This window comes from Bos indicus, chromosome 11, assembly GCF_029378745.1.
Source record: "Bos indicus isolate NIAB-ARS_2022 breed Sahiwal x Tharparkar chromosome 11, NIAB-ARS_B.indTharparkar_mat_pri_1.0, whole genome shotgun sequence".
Lineage (NCBI taxonomy): Eukaryota > Metazoa > Chordata > Mammalia > Artiodactyla > Bovidae > Bos > Bos indicus.
This window is the reverse complement of record NC_091770.1, coordinates 3,073,550-3,094,438: the sequence shown is the minus strand read 5'-3', so window position 1 is coordinate 3,094,438 and position 20,889 is coordinate 3,073,550. Positions and strand designations below refer to the sequence as shown.

The 20,889-nt window shown below is 41.3% G+C and overlaps 1 protein-coding gene across 3 annotated transcripts in view; it reads left to right on the top strand.

Annotated features, from left to right (window-relative positions):
* Nucleotides 1–20,889, top strand: part of TMEM131 (transmembrane protein 131) — a 186,028-nt gene that overhangs the window by 147,107 nt on the left and 18,032 nt on the right. For all 3 annotated transcript variants that reach the window (XM_070798242.1, XM_070798241.1, XM_070798243.1), the window contains 14 exons: nucleotides 1,646–1,750; nucleotides 3,025–3,111; nucleotides 4,719–4,871; nucleotides 4,971–5,046; nucleotides 5,203–5,320; nucleotides 7,321–7,459; nucleotides 7,570–7,679; nucleotides 8,869–8,935; nucleotides 13,602–13,753; nucleotides 14,157–14,299; nucleotides 14,738–14,924; nucleotides 16,301–16,486; nucleotides 17,287–17,445; nucleotides 18,056–18,636. In XM_070798242.1, coding sequence (XP_070654343.1) covers nucleotides 1,646–1,750; nucleotides 3,025–3,111; nucleotides 4,719–4,871; nucleotides 4,971–5,046; nucleotides 5,203–5,320; nucleotides 7,321–7,459; nucleotides 7,570–7,679; nucleotides 8,869–8,935; nucleotides 13,602–13,753; nucleotides 14,157–14,299; nucleotides 14,738–14,924; nucleotides 16,301–16,486; nucleotides 17,287–17,445; nucleotides 18,056–18,636 — 2,263 coding nt within the window. The remainder of the gene's footprint in view (nucleotides 1–1,645; nucleotides 1,751–3,024; nucleotides 3,112–4,718; nucleotides 4,872–4,970; nucleotides 5,047–5,202; nucleotides 5,321–7,320; nucleotides 7,460–7,569; nucleotides 7,680–8,868; nucleotides 8,936–13,601; nucleotides 13,754–14,156; nucleotides 14,300–14,737; nucleotides 14,925–16,300; nucleotides 16,487–17,286; nucleotides 17,446–18,055; nucleotides 18,637–20,889) is intronic.

Below are 20,889 nucleotides of genomic sequence, written 5' to 3'. Positions count from 1 at the left end.
TCCAGCTGAGATTTTATTTTTAATACAAATGGAATGCTGAAAAAGGATAATAATGAGACCAGCTATTAATATGTTCATTTCAACAACGAAGTTAAAGTAAAATTGTATATAGATCTAATCCGAGATGGTTGAATTATACTGTTTTTCATAATACATTATAAATTAGTAATCTTAGGACTCTGGATCATTTCCTCCTACAATAGCACATGTTAACACTTATTTAAAGTGTTTGAGGGGTCCACTCAGTAACATGAAACCTGCTGGAAACTTCAGGGTTTTAGAATTCACTTTTATATAAAACTATATGAATATAAGAGATGGGCATGTACACACTGCCATATTTAAAGTGGATAACCATCAAGGGCCTTCTGTACAGCACAGGGAACTCTGCTCACTGTTTTGTGGCAGCCTGGATGGGAGGGGAGTTTGGGGAGAATGGATACATGTATGTGCATGGCTGAGTCCTTCTGTGTGCACCTGAAACTCTCCCAGCATTGTTAATGGGCTGTACCCCAGTACAAGATAAAAACTTAAAAAGAAACTACATAAATATAAGAACCAAGGGATAGAAAGATGAGATCATTTGTGTGAACCCTTCCTTACTTAAAATAGGAAGTTGTAGTGAATTGCCAGCTTCAAAATAACAACTCTGCAAAATGTGGATTTTTTTTTAAGTTTGTAATTTGTAAAGTTTAAGTTGTAAACTTTCAACTGTTGTCCAGCTATTTTCCAAAAAGCCAAACATATGAACTAAATGAGCGTCCTGTTCCTTATGAAACACACACTGTCAACAACTCTCCATGCTCTTCAGACACATGCTCTGATTGGGGTGGTCACAGTCATGATGAAAACGTTAGAAATGCATAAAACCAACATAGAAATGCTTCTAAAGGGGGGAAGTGGATATGTTTGGTATACCCACATTTGTTATTTTGAGGTAAATGTAAATTCTAGGTAAAGTATAACTACTACTGACTAAAGTACAACTTCACAAAATGAATTTCATGGTTTTTTTGGAAGTTTCTCGATTGAAAAGATTAAGCACCAGAAATATCAGCAGGATAGCTTGAGAAAATAAGTAAGATCCATGTTCTGCGTTCTGCTTTCTTTCAAACTTGCTTTGCTTTTCCTTCTTTCCTTGATTTTTTGATGTTTTCGTGTGACCCAGTCTCAGTTGATCTGAAGACATGGGTATTAACACGCCAAAGTTAAATTCAGAACTGGAAGCAGAACCAACTTTGTGTGTACTTGTGCCCTGACGTGGCTTCTGAAGGGTAGGGGAAGGCTGTATCCGTCTGCTGTAGCCTGCGCTCCCTTTGACCATGCAGGTATATGACTTGGGGATGAGGCCCACACCCCTCCCCAACTTAGCAGCTGAGAATTCAGCTGTTCCTTGGGGAACCAGTATTCTCAGTAGCCCATGGAATAAGTATAATAGATAAACATCCAGAGATGGGCGTTATTTACTTTGAGATATTTGTACATGATGATGTGTTAATTGTATGTTAGTTAGGATTTTGAATTCCTAACCTATATGAGTTAACACTGATTTAAAACTGAAGGGTTTTTGTAGCTTTCTTTTCCATTTTAATAGAAAACTTCAATTAGCAAGGCTAACGAAGGATGTAATTTCTACTCCATACAGGTAATACTAGCTTCAGGATACTTTGCAGTGTTCAGAGTCAAACTTACTGCAAAAAAACTGGAAGGAATTCATGATGGGGCTATACAGATCACGACAGACTATGAGGTAAGGACTTTATTTACGGGGATTCAGGTCAGTGGGGTCTTTCTGAAAAATTCAGTCCTTTTTTTGTTTTTATAACTAAGTTTATTCAAAAAGTTACAGTTTACCTATTTGATACTTTTAAAAACTTAAGCTTCTGAGAATAGTTTACAAAATAATGGTTTTTTATTAGCTCATAGTTTTCTGATAAAACCTGAATCTCTTGACTAAAAGCAACTTTAGGAAAATGCATTTGGCCCTTTTAGATTTGCTGTTAGCATGGCTTACAAATGGCTGTAGCGTTACATGGGCCCTGGCTGAAATTCTTGAGGTTAGATCTCTCTCTTTCTGCGGTCATAAATATCCTGCTGTGTAACGTTGCCAAAAAGGAAGATACAATCAGGAAATCACATCTTAATTTGAGTTCTCACAATTATGTTTACATGAGTCATTCTAAGTCAGGAACCAAACGAAAATCAGTGAACTTTTTTAAAGACTTTATGTGGGGTTGACATGTTGCATTCAATGAGATTTTGAAGGGATATGTTTCTGCCAAGTCTAAATATTTGTATGTGTTCTTGTAAAGCTCTTGGGAAGTTGAGCACTGCTGAAGTCAGCAAGCTACTTTTGTTCTCCTACCTGTTTTTAGCACATACAACCCCTGCCACCCATGAAAGCAAACTCATTCAGAATAAACAAAATTGATCTTTTAGTAATAAATCATATGTTGGGAGTATGTCAAATTAATTATCTCCGAAAGTGAGGAATCCACATTTATCACTTTTGATAGAAATAAGTACATTTCCTTAGCAAAGTATCCTTGTGAGTTGCAAATAGAGTGTGAGTTGAGATTTAAAACTTGGAATATTCAGCTTGTTTTTTAAAAAATCAGGTTGACATTAATTTATTGCTACGTACAAAAAAGTAGAGAGCTATGTAGCTTTTAAAAATGCTGGATTTTTCATGCATTGTTTTAAGAGTATAGTTGGACTTTCCTTTTTAAATTAATAATCTGCAGAAAAATCCATTCTTCATTCCTTCCCGTTTTTGGTCTTATTTCCCTTGTTTTCAGTGAACCTCTGAGAAGTACATGGAAGTATATTTCAGTGCATTTTGTACAGTACATGGATAGATTAAACAGTATGCATGGGTGATTTTAGTTTTGCTTACCAGTTGGTTATTGCTCATGTAAGTCCCAAGATTGATTGTTTTAAATCTCCTAAAATAGCGCAACAACTGTCAGGTCAGTCTAGGATTTACACACTTATTTCTCTGCGGTTTGCTTCTTCCCTCCACAGATCCTAACAATTCCTGTGAAGGCTGTGATCGCAGTGGGTTCTTTGACTTGCTTCCCAAAGCACATGGTTCTTCCACCTTCCTTTCCAGTAAGACAGTTAATTTGTAGACTTCTTAGCATTTTTCTAATAATTATTTTTCTTTCTACTGCGTTTTACTCTGTTTAGACTGTATATAATAAGAATTAGATTTAATCTCACCATCATTCCCTGATAGCTCAATTGGTAAAGAATCCGACTGCAAATGCAGGAGACCCCGGTTCGATCCTGGGTCAGGAAGATCCACTGGAGAAGGGATAGGCTATGCACTCCAGTGTTCTTGGGTTCCCTGGTGGCTCAGCTGGTAAAGAATCCACCTGCAGTGCAGGAGACCTGGGTTCAGTCCCTGGGTTGGGAAGGTCCCCTGGAGAAGGGAAAGGCTACCCACTCCAGTATTCTGACCTGGAATACTATATAGCTATATACCATTGGCTCTGTAGTCCGTGGAGTCACAAAGAGTCAGATACGACCCAGCGACTTTCACTTTCACTTTTCACCATCATTGAACTCTTTTTACTATGCATTCTCTTAATTTCTTAGTCTTTTAATACCAAATTTTAGACCAGTGGGTATGATCATTTTAGGTGCTCAGGCTCCTCTGTCCAAGAGATTCTCTAGGCAAGAATACTGGAGTGGGTTGCCATTTCCTACTCCAGTGAATCTTCCCAACCCAGGGATCAGTCTCTTGGCATCTCCTGTATTGGCAAACAGATTATTTACCACTAGTGCCACCTGGGAAGCCCTGATCATTTTAGACTTCTTTAAAAGTCTAGGAATCAGGTTATAAGATTCTGGTTCTATATTCAACAAAAAAAAAAAAGGAAAAGGTTATGATTTTTATTGATGATTATTTCAATCATATATATATTTTTTTAATCTGGCACCCTGGGACTTCCCTGACAGTCCAGTGGTTAAGACTCAACACTCCTAATGCAGGGGCGTGCGTTTGATCCCTGGTCAGGGAACATGATGTGCTCCATAACAAAAATATAAATAAATCTCTTTATAAAAAAAAATAAATAAAATTGGTACCCTATCACAGGAAGAGACATATAGCTGATCAGCACGGTCATTGGTAATGTAATGATTTAATCCGTATGCTTCATTTTAATACGATGCCAGATAACCTATGTTTTTAAAAAATAGTCTAATTTCTCTTTGGCACAGATAGTATTTTTTTTTTTAATAAAATACTTTTTCTGAGAAAAATAAATCTTTTTTTTTGTTTGTTTCTTGTTTAGCTTTGGATTTTTAGAATTCAGTGATTTCATAATTTTTTCATCCTGAATTTGGAAACTTTTAAGGTAGCCTGGCCTTGGTATAAACAAACCTTTCTTAACAAACTGATAGTGACTCTTTCCTTTATTCAAAGCTAGTTCTGCACCTTTGTTATGTGAGCACTTTTACTTTAATTCATTTTTACAGGATTGCAAAGATTTGTCTTGCTAATTTCTCTGTAACAGGCCTTAAAAACAATGACGAAATACATATATTTGGAGGAGGGGCTCTGATTACAGATTTAAAGCTTACCAACTTCTGAACGTTCTAAGGGTACTTTGAGCTTTGGTCTTCTGTAAATATGTCTGTCAGTTCTAAAGTGTGTGTTCTGAAGAAAATCCAGCCATTTACAAATGAATTTGTTTGTTTTCTTCCTTCAGGGGAAAATAGTTCATCAGAGTTTAAATATTATGAATTCCTTCTCACAGAAGGTAAAGATCCAACAGATACGATCTTTGTCAGAAGACGTGCGTTTTTACTACAAACGATTGCGGGGTAATAAGGAAGACTTGGAGCCAGGGAAAAAATCAAAGGTTTGAACGCGTTGTATTTGCAGATTCCCATCTTTTGTCCTTTGTTATTGTGACCTTCCGTGGATTGGACATTCATGGTTCTCCTGTGCCCCTTTATAGATTGCAAACATTTACTTTGATCCTGGATTGCAGTGCGGGGATCATTGCTATGTCGGCTTGCCTTTTCTGTCCAAATGTAAGTCATCTTACTCTTCTCTCACGCCTTCACTCCCTCCCCAAGGTACTCCCATTAATGATAGGCTGCTGCTTCTAAGGCCCACCCCTACATCTCGGTACTGTAGAAATCATTTGAGGGGCAGAGTATGTCATACCATTTGTGCCTGTGTTTTAGCTGAACCCAGAGTCCAGCCTGGCATAGCCATGCAGGAAGATGCCTGGGACACCGACTGGGATTTGCATCAAAGCCTATTCAAGGGATGGATGGGAATAAAGGAAAACTCAGGTCACAAGTAAGTGGTTTTGCTGTATGTAAGTATTTGAGCTACCTTTACCAGTTTGAAACGTGATTTTCTAAAGATATTCCTATATTTGGTTATTTTACTTCTCTATACTGCTGAAAATGTGCCTAATCTTCAGAAAACCGTAATGAGGCATCTTGAATGGCCATTGTGATTGTGTATTTCTCAGAAGGACACACGCTACCATTTTTGTCTTATTTCCCGTGCTCTAGATGGAAAGTCACAGAAACTCGATGAAGTTGTCCTTGTGTAGGATGAGTTCTGTGTTGTGCTTAGTGGATTAGTCATGTTCAGCTCTGCAACCCCATGGACTGTAGCCTGCCAGGCTCTTCTGTTCATGGGATTCTCTAAACAAGAATACTGGAGTGGGTAGCGATTCCCTTCTCCAGGGGATCTTCCAGACCCAGGGACTGTTCCTTTGTCTCTGGCATGCAGGTGGATTCTTTACCATCTGAGCCACCAGGGAAGCTCAGTTTCCGTATCAGACAGTCATTTGCGTAAGAAAGAGTCTAACTGCCTCTGACTCGCATTCAAGGCAAGGAAACACTTTAGAATTTGAATCTCACCATAGGAGGAGTGTCTCTGCTCCTTGTGGAAGGAACTGCCTCCCTTTCTGGTGCTGAACCTGCTAGGGCTGCACAGGGCTCAGGTGGGAGTATGCACATTGACAGATCAGCACCGTGGCTGGGTTCGGAAGCACAGACACACTTGGACGTGGCAGTTTAGAAATTGGCCCTCTCTGTGTGCTTCCAGAGAGGACTTGATCGGAAGACTGATGAACACTGTTCTTCCCCCCATTGGCTAATTTGAGATGCATTTGTCAGCATCACCAAAATCTTCCGGTTTATTCTAACCTAGTATTTTCAAGCCCTGAACAGTCAAATCTGCAGGTTTCTGTGTATCTGAACTACCTGCTGTGAAAGGTTTTCTTAAGGCAAAAAGAGAGGTAAATTTTACCTTTTAAATGGTTAAAATTAGTACAAAGAGACTTCTTCTAATGAACTCACTAAGAGAACACTAATTCAGACACTCCTTTGTTCTCCAGTTCCCACGATAGACGTTGTAATGTACAGGTCGCCTCTGTATTTTAACCCCCAGTTATGAATAAATGACTGGTAGTGCTGCCCTTGGCTCACTCTTCGCCTCCCACCCACCGAAACCCCCGCCTTCCTCTCTGTGAGCCTAGTGTTCCCCACTGAAGACCCAGCCTCCCTGCCTGCCCTGAGCTGCCAGGTCGCAGCTGCATAGTGAATGCGGCATTCTCCCCGCTCCTGCCTCTGTGTTACCTTGTCAACATGCATGTCTCAGAAAACTCATTACCAGTCTTATAAAACTGGTACTCTCACCAATATTAGGTATCATAATTCAGTCCTCTTATGGTATAAAATAGGCTTCAGTGTTTAGCCCCATCTGTAATACTGTTTCCGTAGGGAATGTGTTCTGAGTTCTAAACAGCTGGTTTATAAACACTTCTAAGTAGAGAAATAGTCGGATGAGGTCCTGAATATTGCTTCATATATATGTCTACACAAAACCCTCATATGTATTATTGTTTCAACTGACATCTTCATTGCATAGTAAGATATTGTGGCTTTTTCCTCAAGTGGGAAAGGAGCCATACGCCAAGCAGTGCGCTACCTTCTCATTAGTTCAGCTGAAATATTTACCTGCTGTTGGTGTCTAGACCTTTCCCCTAAACATGCAGGATCTTTAGGATCCCCATTCCATCCTGTCATCTGTGTATGCCTGGCTGGTCACTTACACCTTCAGTATGGAAACAGGGCAGGTGATTGGTGATAGTTAGCTCTCTGTGCCAAAATAGAGACCTCTTCATGTGTCTGAAAACAGTAAGATGTCAGGAGCAGGTAAACCTGTGTTTATTCAAGGCCAGAATAAAATTTCACAAGAACACACGCCTAACAGAATTTCCTGTATTGAGAAAGCTCAAGCATTTCAATTCGATACAGTGATTTAAAAATTGTGTTTTCTAGATTGAGCGCTATGTTTGAAGTGAATACAGACCTTCAGAAAAACATCCTGTCAAAAGTTTCTGCCGAGCTCTCCTGGCCATCCCTCCTCAGCTCCCCCCGGCTCGTGAGGTTTCCCCTCACTAATACAAACTGCTCTTCAGTAAGTATCCAGGTGCCATGGGCCTTTGGAAATGCATCATAGTGTGAAGTATCTGCTCTTTCTTCTAATGGGGCAGATCTTTCACTTACCACCTCTTTATTTCATTTAAGGAAGAAGAGATTATGTTAGAAAACCCTGCAGATGTTCCCATCTATATTCAATTTATCCCCCTGGCTTTATATTCCAGCCCTTCCATCTTTGTAGATAAGTTAATATCAAGGTAAGCATTGTTTCAGATCATCAAAATGTTTCCATATGAACAGTGAATGATCACTTTACACATTTAAAATTGCGTTGTTATTCAGTCGCTAAGTCTTTCTGACTTTTTGTGACCCCATGGACTACAGGTGTATTATTGTCCATAAAGTAAAAATATCAGGATGTTTTTAAATTAATGATTATACAGGATTGACTCCTTTGTGGCCACAGCACTCTGGATTATATGTATCCCGTAGAAGGTGTTCTGGGGTCTTACGAGCATTTACCTCCAAATCTTTTGTCTGATAGAAAGTTGTCGGTGTTGTTCAGTTACTAAGTCATGTCTGACTCTTTGCAACCCCATGAACAGCAGCACACCAGGCTTCCCTGTCCTTCACTATCTACCAGAGTTTGCTCAAACTCAAGTCCATTGAGTCGGTGATGGCCATCCAGCCATCTCATCCTGTCTCCCTCTTCTCCTGCCCTCAATCTTTCCAAACATCAAGGTCTTTTCTAGTGAGTTGGCTCTTTGCATTGGGTGGCCAAAGTATTGAAGCTTTATTGCAGCTCATAAATAGTAGATTTGCTTAGAGAAATCTTGCATCTATAATTGAGGTTGAGAGAAAGTTCTAGGGAGAGAAACAGATATTACATTGCTGCTGCTGCTAAGTCGCTGCAATCGTGTCCGACTGTAGGACCCAATAGATGGCAGCCCACTAGGCTCCTCTGTTCTTGGGATTCTCTAGGCAAGAATACTGGAGTGGGTTGCCATTTCCTTCTCCAATGCATGAAAGTGAAAAGTGAAAGTGAAGTCTCTCAGTCTTGCCTGACTCTTAGCAACCCCATGGACTGCAGCCTACCAGGCTTCTCCACCCATGGGATTTTCCAGGCAAGAGTACTGGAGTGGGTTGCCATTGCCTTCTCTGAGATGTTACATTAAGCATCTGGAAAAGCTTCCAGTTGAAGACAAAAAGAAATCATAAAGAACTCCTTCCTAAAACAGTGTAAAGAGGAAGCAGGTGAAGCCTTTCAAATATTTTAGTTTCAAAAGTGAAGAATAAACTGTAAGTTGTAGCTACTTTTTGAAGGCTATTAATCTGGTAATATTGATCTCAAAATCTGCTGAAAGGTAAACAACCTTGGTAATTACTCTGCAACTGCTTTGACTATGATGCTGTTCTCAAAGAATTATGTGTGTTTTTTAATTTCAGGTTTAACTTAAGTAAGGTGGCAAAGATCGATTTAAGAACACAAGAATTCCAAGTCTTTAGAAACACTGTAAGTATTCAAACTTCATACGATTGCAAAGAAGTAATTTTATGATATGACCGATGCAATGTGGAAGAAAAACATTAACCATCCTTAAACTGCCTGAAAGGCAGATTACTGAAGAAGTTTAGAAGAGTCCAGTAATTCTTTTAGAGGCATAAAGCCCAGGAGGAGTGGGTGGGATTTAGATCAACAGGCGGCATGCTGTGTAGAAGGTCCTGTTTGTGGGCATTAAACGTTAAGCCCATAATAATGGCTGCCAGAACCTCTGAGAGGATGCCAATGAGGTGTATAGACTAATACATGATTTCTTTTTATTAATTTCTTTTTATTTTCTTTTCAAAATATTGAGCTTGGTCATTTAAATTTTTATTTTGGAAACTTTCTAATAAAACTGTAAACTCCATGAAGCCCAGACCTGTGGCTGGCTGTATTCGTACTTAGCACAGTAGCACTTACAGTTTTCCCTCAACAGATATTTTTGAACTGCTGAGTGTATACACAAGCTGGTTTGTTCTAGGACCAGATAGTCTCTGTCATGCAGGCCAGGCTGAGCAGCCACTAACCCACTCACAATTATGTAGGAACTTAAAACTTTCTTGTGTCAGTCAGGAATTGGCACTCGGAACTGACGCCACCTGCAGATCGGCCCAAGTCCCTTGGCCTCCGGGCCCTTCCTTCTGCCCAGCTCGTCTCGTCTCCTTAGACAGCCTGTGCACACCAGCCCCGCGGGCTGTGGACCCTCCACCAGTTCAGCCCTCTGATTTTCCCTGACTCTTCATTTACACCTGTGTTAACTTTGGTGTTTGTTTTTCTTGTGTGGTGCCGTGTTTCCCAAATCTGGGTATAGGCTCCTTGAGGACTTGTCTTCTATTTATCTTAGTTTTTCTCACATTTATAAAACGAAAGGTGTTGAATGAATAAGAGTGAGAATCTAGTTAATCTCCCATCATCTGACTGACTTTGATGGGAACAGTCGTCTGCCCCTCCTTTCTCTCCTCGCTGTGGGCCCTTGCAGTGCACAGGTCCCAGTCGGTCAGGGAGCTGTGACTTGGCTGCTTCCCATTTGGAGCAAGGGACGTCGGCTCCTGGGGTCCTCATGCCTGTGTACCTCCTAGCTTGGTCACCTCGACCAAGCGTGTCAACCTTTCCAAACTTGAGCCTCTGTTGCAATGTGAACTTAATAATCTGGATGTCACAGGGGTTTTTAACAGATGAAACAAACCAACATGGAAGCCCTTAGATGAATCGCTTGGCGAATGGGAAGCCCTCGGGGAATGTGGACTGCATGAGTCAGTCTGTGGCTCACAGGCGAGAATGAAAGGTTTTCAGCATTCCCTGAGTAGCTAGTATGTGTCAGCACCATGTCGGGTGCATTCACGTTTGTAATTTCGCATAATCACTACAACAGCCTGGCTGGGCTATCACTAGCCACCCTGAGAGATAAGTATTTCACATGTACTGCTGGTGGTGGAAGAACAGAGCTCAGGGAGAGGAAGTACCTTGGCCGAGTTCATACCTGTGATGGCTGGCAGGGCCAAGTTCACATGTAGTTCCCCCAGAGTCGGGAGCCCTTGCCCAGGCTTATGTGACACATGGGCATTACTGGTTAGGAATCACTAACTACTCTCCAGCCACATGTTTTATAGTTTTTCAAGTATTTGTGTTCTTTCCCATAATTTTATGTTTTAATCTATAAAACATATATTAGCCAGACCTTTATGGAATACTTTTTATAGATCTATTTTTAAGTCAGTCTTATATAAGAAAGTTATTTTTCTAAGTAATTTTCAATTTTTTTTTTCCTGCTGAGTAATAGGTAGAACACTAGACTAAAATTTAGAGAGTCTCATATTCTAATCCATGCCATTCTCTTGGAATCATTTTTAAAATTTTCTTTGTTTCTGTCCATAAAGATACCATTAAAAAATGCCATAAAAATAATAAGTTCAGGGTTATCCAAATATCTAGATATTATCCAGATATCTAAATGATAATATCTAGAAAGTTCAGTAACCACAAATTCCGTTCACTCTGCACTTATAAAGAGAGAAAATAAACATAAGAAGTAAATGACCTAGTATTTGCCTTTCTTATCTTACCAAATCTTTGGTGGTACCTATAAGATGTAGGTATTATAAGAGGTAGGAAGATGAATAAGAATGCCCTAGATCCCAGAAATTTATTCTAAATAAGAAATTCTGGAGGAGGTCTTCAGTTCAGCTTCAAATAAATTCTCTCACAGTTCTCTACGGTGCTGTAAAACTGTGGATCTAAAATTATTTGATCTCAGGATTCCTTTACAGTCTGAAAAATAATTTAGGATTTCTGCTTTATCTCAGTTTTTAAAAATTATTAAGGACTCCAGAGAGGTTTTTTGTTTTTGCAGGTTATATCTGTCAGTATTGACCATATTAGAAATGAAAACTGAGATCCTTAAAATAGTGATTTAATTCATTTAAAATAATGATAAGCCCATTCTGTTTGACAGATAATATAAAAATGAAAAAATAGATATGTATTTTTAAAAACAGTTTTGCAATAAGAACAGATTGTTTTACATTTTTACAGAGTTCTTCAGTGGCTCTCAGACTTAATATACAGATAGATTCTCATGTCTGCTTCTGCATTCAGCCCCTTAAGATGTATTGTTTTGGTTGAAGTATATGATAAAGATCTGATCCGACCTGACACATGCATGTAGTTGCAGAAAGGATGTCTTAATTTCCTTTTTAGCTGTCATAACACTATATACACCAATCATTTGGAAAATATTGGTCACTAACATATGCAGAGCTTCCAAATGTTGATACAGTTCACTCTGCAGTATCCAAAAAATCATGTTCATCCCTGTAACCATGAATCTCATCAGGGAATTCTTTAACTATTGGGAAGCTCTCAAGTTCACAAGGCCAAAATTCTAAATTACACTCAAACAGTTGAATTTTACCATTGGCGACAAATGCTTCAGTTGCTTTCCTTAAAGGAACAGATGGACTTCATTTTTGTGGAAATGTCTACTAAATACTCCAGTCTGAATAGTCATATATTGACTCTCAGTCATTTTTCAAATAGAAATGGAGCCCCTTGAGGAAGGAGCTAGTTCTGTTGGCATCTCAAATAGCTCTTCCAGACGGCATGGGCCAGCCTGCTGCAGGGGCGCTTCAGGCATACCTCATTCTATCACACGGTAGTGAAGAGCCTCATGCTCAAGGGTTGAGATTTAAGATTAATATTTATTACTAGTTAATCAGTCACAGGTTTTGGTTTGGGTTTTTGTTAGCTGTAAGTGCCTGGCAGTGAAGAAAAGCCGTGGCTACCAGGGAGGTTTGATAAGGCTACCTTGCTTCTAGCTAAAGGATCAGCAGTTTAATTACCCACCATTGCTTTTGCTTGTGCTAATGTTAACACAGTGAAAAAGGCAAAGAACTTTGGTCTGTGTTGTGAAAGTAGTTTTGACACACCTAAAAAGACCTCTCAGATCCCCAAGGGTCCGTGAATCCCTCTTCAAGAACCACCACTATGAAAATTACTGAGTGTTAGCCCAGAGGTATCACAGAATCCTAAAGTATTTTCCATGTCATCAGAATTTGTTTGTTGGGACTATAGGTATAGTGTATAATCTGCTTGTCAGTTACTCAGAACAGTTTATTTAAAGGGAACCTACTCACCAGCCATTTGGGAGCAGTCAGAACATTGTTGTACTAGGAGACATTGACAGAGAAGAATTTTCAATGCAGGAAAAAAACAGCCGCCTCAGAAGAGAGAGCTGAAAAGTAGTGTGCTTCACAGAGTTTATTAGCTATGAAATTATGTCCATAGAATCATGCTGTTGAAATAGATCTGTGTATAGTAGAAAATCATAGAAAATTCACTCTCCTCCCACAGGTTAGCAGGTATATAAAGTGCCATGGACATTTATACCCAAGTTACTACCAGCCCTTCCGCCCCCAAAAAAGTTTAAACTTAATGTTACTTGAAATCAGAGCAGTGTTAACTATGATTTTTTTTTTAATAAAAAGCAAATCTTTTTAATCTTATCTGTAACTGTCAAGAAGTCATATTTTGATTATTAAACTGAACTTATTTGAACTTTAAATCATTAAGTGTTTATGAAACAATAAGGGGCTTAGCTTTCAAAATAAAATTCAAAGATAGATTGATATGAATTGGAAATACCTTCATAAATAAAATGATGTGGCCTTAAAACTCTGCAGCCAGTAGCCTTCTGAGGGGAGAGGCAGGAAAACCATGACTGACAGGTGAGGGGCAGCACCAGCAGGACTTCAGGACGCTGGGCGCTGGCCACTCAGCTGTTTGCTTTGTGTTAAAGCGTTGAGCTGCTCATCTCTTGGGTGTGTGTCCTTTTCTGGTTTTTTATGTCATGTTTCAGAACCTTTAACGTTAAAAGATCTGTACACAAAAACAAGTGCTTAGTACAAACATGAAGACTCTGGTGACCTGGGGAATAAAACCCCTTTGGGGACTTAATGCAGAATATGAAGTTGTCATCATCGGTTGCTCTGCTTGACAGCTATCCAGGATCTAAATCATAAGGGATAAATTTGTTTAGTCATTTTGAGAAACTAATACTCGGCTGTGGATGGGGTAAAGGGGAAAAATTTTTTCCAGAAAATATACTAATGACTCTTGTTTGTTTGCCCAATGATTCAAGGCTCACCCACTGCAGAGTTCAACAGGATTCACAGAGGGCCTCTCCCGACATTTAGTTTTAAACTTAATTTTAAAACCTGGAGAAAAGAAATCTGTCAAAGTAAAGTTTACTCCAGTTCACAATAGAACTGTTTCTTCCCTAATCATAATCAGGTATGTTCTGTGATTTAAGTGTGGGTTGACTTCTGGTACTTATATAAGACTCCTTTCTTGATTTGTTTCAATATTAATATTTGCATTTATTTATGAAACAGGGTATTCATTTTGTCCAAAATATGTGCACACACGCACACCAAACCTCATGAAACATAACATTGTGATTATATTTTTAGCTAAAAGACATGACTAGTGTCTACTGTACATGTGTGACTCTTGAAAATGTAAAACTCTTGCTCTTCGTCATGTAAACGTTTTTAAATTTTTCAAGTGCCAACGTTTGACCGTTCAATTTACTGTATTAATCTTCACATTGTTTATAAAACAGCAGTAAAACTCAAGATCAAAAGATTGTGCAAATTTAAGGGGAGGACAATCTGGGCTTCTTCTTCTTATGTAGAAATAACCTGACTGTGATGGATGCCGTAATGGTCCAAGGACAGGGGACAACCGAGAACCTGAGGGTGGCAGGCAAGCTTCCGGGCCCAGGGAGCTCCTTACGCTTCAAAATCACAGAAGCACTGCTGAAAGACTGTACGGAGGGTGAGTGTTCTTGTCGTAGGCACGCGCACGAATATCAGCGCTCCTTTTCAACAGTAAGTGGTTCCAGAAACAGGAACACTGTTTCTACATGGGCATGTGCATGTATGACTGATGAGCACTTGAGACTTTAAGGGAGCACCTGAACTCGCTGTCAGAGTTGCTGCATTTGGATCTTATGAGCTTTGAAGTATCAGTGTTCATTGCATACCTTAGCTGATTTACTCTGAATGTGAAATACAAAGCCTAATTAAACTTCCGCCATCTAAAATGACTTAACAAATAAGAGAACTTCCTGATGAAACCTGGGTGGTGGCTCATCCCTTTGGCCTGACGAGCTCCGTCATAATCTCTGGGATACGTTCGTGAAGGATGTGTTATCATCACTTGGACCTGGTGCACGGGACAGCAAGATTTACACTCCTCATTTTTTCCCTTTAGGTATGAGACTAAGGGAACCCAATTTCACATTGAAAAGAACATTTAAAGTAGAGAACACAGGACAACTTCCAATTCACATAGAAACCATTGAAGTCAGTGGGTACTCCTGTGAGGGATATGGCTTTAAAGTCGTCAATTGTCAAGAGTTTGCACTGAGCGCCAATGCCTCTAAAGACATAGTCATTCTGTAAGTATTTTCTCATAAGATGATGAATCACTAAATCTTTTTTTTTCCCACTTAGTCTTTGGTTATTTCTTCATTTCTTTGTTTTCAAAATTGTGGAAACTCCAAAGTAGATCAGATAAACTAAGAAACCAATTTCAAAATTATTTTCGATTTTTGCACCTTGTTTTATGTCCCTGGATATGTTCCAGTGTCTCCTGGTTCATTGTCTATGGAAAATTGAATATGTATCCTGCTGTTGTGTAAAAACTATAAATTTTAAATATGTTGAATTGGTTCATAGTGCTTTTCAGGTCAGGTCTACTATATCCTTCTGCTTTTTTGCCTATTCTTTCTATTAGTTTTTGAGCGCTTGATATTGAAACTCCAACTAAAAATCTTATCTACTTAAAAAGTAATTATATAGTGGAACTATGGGGTCGCAAAGAGTCGGACACGACTGAGCGACTGATCTGATCTGATCTGATAAGTATATATGTGTGTGTGTGTGTATATATATATATAGTGGGACTATATGTAACTTTATTTGAAGTCTCCTGTAAATGTGTTATCATGCTTTCATAATTTAAAACATACTTAATTTTTTAAAAACTCTCAAGTTTTTGTAGAGAACCAACTGTAAGATCATTCTCAGTAGAGCAGACACTGGGTCTCACACATGCAGTTTTCCCAGGTCATGTGAGAGTTTGGTCAGAGAACAGTGGTAATGCCTACATGGGTAATAGTTGCAGCACGTTTTAACAATTGACAGCTTGTTATAAAGGTTCACTAATAAACGTAACCACCGCCCCTTAGTCGAACGCTCACTCCATGGTTCACTCCATGGTCCTCAGCGGGCGTCTTCTTCGTTAGTGCCTCTCTCACTCGTGTGAGGCGCAGCACTCTGCACCTGCAGGTTCAGTGGGGAGTAAGACACCTGGCCTCAAGGTGCAGGTCGTGTGCTTGGAGAGCTTACAGTTAACACAAAAACTAAATAATTGGGACAGAAAGCAGTGCTTGAGGAGATGTACATCAGTAGGGCTGGGCTGGGTTTCTTGGGGGGAAAAAAGGCATTATTGCGAGTATATCATGGGAGAGGAGAGGGAATTAAATACAGGAAAAAAAAAAAGGAAAGGAAAGAAGCTCAGAGACTTCTTTCTGAATTACTGATTTTGGAAAGTCAACCATTGTTCTCTTTCTATGTAGTTTCTAGTTATCCACAAAATAAAGTTGTTTTGGTTATTTAACCTCATAGGACAATACTTTGTCCATCTGAAAATGAGAAAGTTGAATAAAAGTGCCAATCTCTAAAATTCTGTGCTCTGTTTCAAATTATTATATTTAAACTGCTTGCAGTATATTTTTAAAAACCTAGTCTCACTGCCACCTTTGCATTTTAGGTTTACTCCTGATTTCACGGCTTCTAGAGTCATCCGTGAACTGAAGTTTATAACAGCCAGTGGCTCTGAGTTTGTGTTTGTATTGAATGCATCCCTTCCTTACCATATGTTAGCAACCTGTGCAGAAGCCCTGCCCAGGCCCAACTGGGAGCTGGCTCTGTACATCATCATCTCAGGAATAATGAGGTACTTGTGTTTTCTTTCGAGGTTGGTGTGTATGTATCACTTGACGCTGTTGATCACGGCTCCCCCTGGGTGCCAGGCACTGCTCTGATTGCCGGGGATCCACCCAATGGACAAAAGAGGCAGCCCTGCCTAGTCAGGCTTACATATACCAGTGGGAGCAGTCAGACCTAAACCCCTCTTGGATGACATATGCAATAAACCAGAGTCTTTTCTACCTATAAAATTTGTTACACACATACAGTACAGCTTAATTTCTTAAAGGAAAAAAAAAGCCTCATAATTTACCAGGAAATTACTTGATTTGGGCATATGAAATGTACTCAAACATAATAGGGTATGCTAATTGAGTCATATCATACCTAAAGAATGTAAAACTGATGAGAAATGTTTTTTAAGCCCTCAGCATCCTCATCCTTTTTTCAGTCTGTTTCTTTATTTTTTAAGAATGAGATCTACTCGCCTCTCAATTAACTTGCATGTTTACCCAACCCATCCTTCAAGGGAAGAGAGTTGGTCTGGAGAGTTAGAACTAAAGAGCTGCTGCTTGGCAGAAGGAAAGGTGCCCTCCAGTGTCTGTTCTGATTCCAGTGGTTATCTCCTCCGTACAAGCCTGCCTGTACACTGGCACGCTGGAGAAGTCTGTGGGCAGACTTTTATCCCAGATGCTTTTGCTCGTCACAGGCATTTTGTTTTTTTATATTGTTGTGTACTTTACCAAGAAACTCTGCCCTTAGTATCAAATCCTGCTGCTCTCGCACTAACACGTGAACCCGGATTCTCCATCTTTTCTCTCCCTGCAGTGCGCTGTTTCTCTTGGTAATTGGAACAGCCTATTTAGAAGCTCAAGGAATTTGGGAGCCCTTCCGAAGGCGGCTGTCCTTTGAGGCCTCGAACCCGCCCTTTGATGTGGGGAGACCATTTGATCTCAGGAGAATCGTTGGTATTTCATCTGAAGGAAAGTATGTGCACCTGCTGGAGATAAATTCTCTAATATGCATAGATTTGGCTGATGTAATTAAAAGAAAAAATAAGTTTCTTCTTTTCGTCTTTGCTCGGGGGAAAAAATTGTAATGCCCTGTGTATCACTCTCAGTTACTGAGAACTCTTAGAAGATCCCATGTTTTTATTACATTAATGAGGGTTAAAATATTCTACCTGAGGCCAGTGACTTACTGCCCAAATTTTCAGATAGAACAGACCCAGTAGAGTTGTGAAAAGTATGCTATTTCTTGTCACGAGTAGAACTACCCAAGGGTCATTCATATATGCAGTGGCTCTACTGATGAAGTACGTATAATTTTTTTCAATTTACTTCTGTACTTCGACGTCCCGGGTCTTAGTTGTGGCACATGGGATCTTCGTTCGTCCCTGAAGGCATGCAGGATCTTGGTTGTGGCATGCAGACTCTGAGCTGCAGCATGTGGGATCTAGTCCCCGACCAGGGTACAAACCTGGGCCCCCTCCGTGCGTTGGGAGCGTGGAGACGTAGCCACTGGACCACATGAATGTCCTGTAATTTTCTTTTAATGTTAGATCTCACAGTTTGCTATTACTGATCATTTTTTTCAGCTTGAACACACTCAGCTGTGACCCCGGTCACAGTCGGGGCTTCTGTGGAGCAGGTGGCTCGGCCTCCCGGCCCGGCGCAGGGAGTCACAAGCAGTGTAGCCCGTCGGTCCACCCGCACAGCAGTCACAGCAATAGAAACTCGGCTGACGTGGAAAACGTCAGAGCCAAAAACAGTGCGAGTGCCTCTGGCAGGACTAATGCCCAGTCGGCGAGCAAAGCCAGCCCACTGGTCTTCGAGTCCCACAGCATGGCCCAGGGTCACACCGCAGGCCGGAAGTCCAAGGGGGCCAGACAGGGCCAGCACAGCAGCCAGCACCATGGCCACAGCCCCCTGGAACAGCACTCGCCCCCGCCGCCGCCGCCAGTGCCTCAGCAGCAGGAGCCACAGCCCGAGAGGCTGTCCCCTGCGCCCCTCGCACCCCCGCCCCACCCAGAGCACCCCGGCAGCACCCGGCACAGCTCCGAGGACTCAGACATAACCAGTCTCATCGAAGCCATGGACAAAGACTTCGAGCACCACGACGCCCCGCCCCTAGATGTGTTTACAGAGCAGCCGCCTTCACCCTTGTCGAAAAGCAAAGGTAACCATACCTTCTCACTTCTGGGACAGTGTGACACTCAAGGGGACAGCCAGTGCGTGTGTAGGGGGCTATCTCAGTCGTAATTGTGATGAGCAGCTAATTTAGCAGGTGTTCTTCTGGCTCACATTCATCTCTGCCCTTGGACTTCAGCTCTTTCGCATCAAGATGCAAATAGAAGTATCTGAGTGTCATAAAAGATACCCATATTTCTCTTACCAAATTACTAAACACTTACCAATTCAGGAATTTGTTGGACACCTACTGTTTTTATTTTCACTGCCTGTGATGACTATGTTACTGTGGTAGGTTGAGCTTTTTCTTTTCCATCATTAAAATAGTTTTTAACACAGTGGTAAATGGCAGTCATCTGCCTTTTGACCCAAAAATAGGATTTCTGTACAACCTGCGCTTTAGAGCAGGGATTGGCAAACCACAGCCCGTGGACAAAGCCGTCACCTGTCCTCGGGCCAGCGTGCCTGTTCGTTCACACGTCATCTGTGCGGCTTTCGTGCCGCAGCAGCAGAGGCTGTCAGGGCGGAAACCTGAAGGCGCTTACTGCCTGGCCCTTCCCAGAAGCGGCCAACCCTGCTTTAGAGCTCCTTATGCTGTTTTCACCCCAGGTGACTCAGTGGTAAAGGATCTGCCTGCCAGTGCAGGAGACGTGAGTTCCATCCTTGGGTCAGGAAGATCCCTTGGAGGAGGAGATGGCAGCCCACTCCAGTATTCTTTCCTGGAGAATCCCATGGACAGAGGAGCCTGGCGAGCTATAGTCCATGGGTCACAGAGCGTTGGACATGACTGAGCATGCATACATACGTGCTGTATTAATCATCTGTCTGTAAGCAACAGATTGCCCCAAAACCCAGTGACTTAGACCCCATCATTTACTAGCACAGTTTCTAGGGGTCAGGCATCTGGGCACAGCTTGCCAGGTTCTCACAGAACGGCAGTCAAGGTGTCGCCTGGGGCTAAAGTCTTTGCAAGGTTCAGCTGCTGGTCACCTGCTTCCAGGCTCACTCAGGTGGCTGAGAGCAGGATTCAGTTCTTCATGGCCTGTTGGACTGCTAGTCTCAGTTTTTTGCTGACTATGGCCAGCAGCCTGTTGGGTCCTCTCTGTAGGGCAGCTCAGTGCAGTTGGCTTTACCAGAGCAAGCAGGCAAACATTCGAGAGAGAGAACAGGCTGGCGGACAGAAGTCTCGGTCTTCTGTGACCTACTCTTGGAAGTGACCTCCCATCACCTCTGCAGTGTCCTCAAGAGGAGTGAGGTCACCCACACTGAGATAGTTCCATGAGAGCATGACGTGGGGCTGCCTTCACAGAAGCCTACACACCACACATGCACTGCTGCTGCTGCTGCTGCTGCTAAGTCGCTTCAGTCGTGTCCGACTCTGTGCGACCCCATAGACGGCAGCCCACAAGGCTCCCCCGTCCCTGGGATTCTCCAGGCAAGAACACTGGAGTGGTTTGCCATTTCCTTCTCCAGTGCATGAAAGTGAAAAGTGAAAGTGAAGTCACTGAGTCTTGTCTGACTCTTTTCGACCCCATGGACTTCGGCCTTCCAGGCTCCTCCGTCCATGGGATTTTCCAGGCAAGAGTGCTGGAGTGGGGTGCCATTGCCTTCTCCGCCACACATGCACAGGCGGGCTTATTTGTAACTTCCGGAGTCCATATGTGAAAAACGGTAAATGGCCTCTGGCTGTATCTCAGTTTATTCCCTGTACAGCCTGAACTTTTTTGTGACTTACTCTCTCTTCTGTGGCAGCCATGCTGTGTTATTCTGAGCCTATTTCAGTACCCCCTCACTGATGTACCAGGAATTGCCTTTGGTTTGAACAGGGTACTTGGCAGCCCTGAGAAGCCAAAAGAAACCTGACCCTCCAGAGTCCAGGAGTTTTAGAAAATTTCTTAATTGCAGTGATATGAAGACTGGTTCTATACAGTCTTCATAGAATTACTTGCATTTGGGTTTATAAGATAGTCAAAAGTCTTGAATAATATTTAACTTCTTCCACAGAAATCTTCTTTGTTGTTATCTCATTTTTCTAACACATTATTGACCAGAGACATATTAATACGTCTTTTATTACCTGAACATTATTGACCAGAGGTGTTTCAGTATTCACTTACATAAGAAATTGCCAGCCACTGGCATTCATTTCTGCAAAAATTCCCTGGTCAATAATGAGTAAATAGAGCTTACATATTTTAGGGTAATTTTTACAGTAATATTAAATGGATGCTTAAGGTTCCTC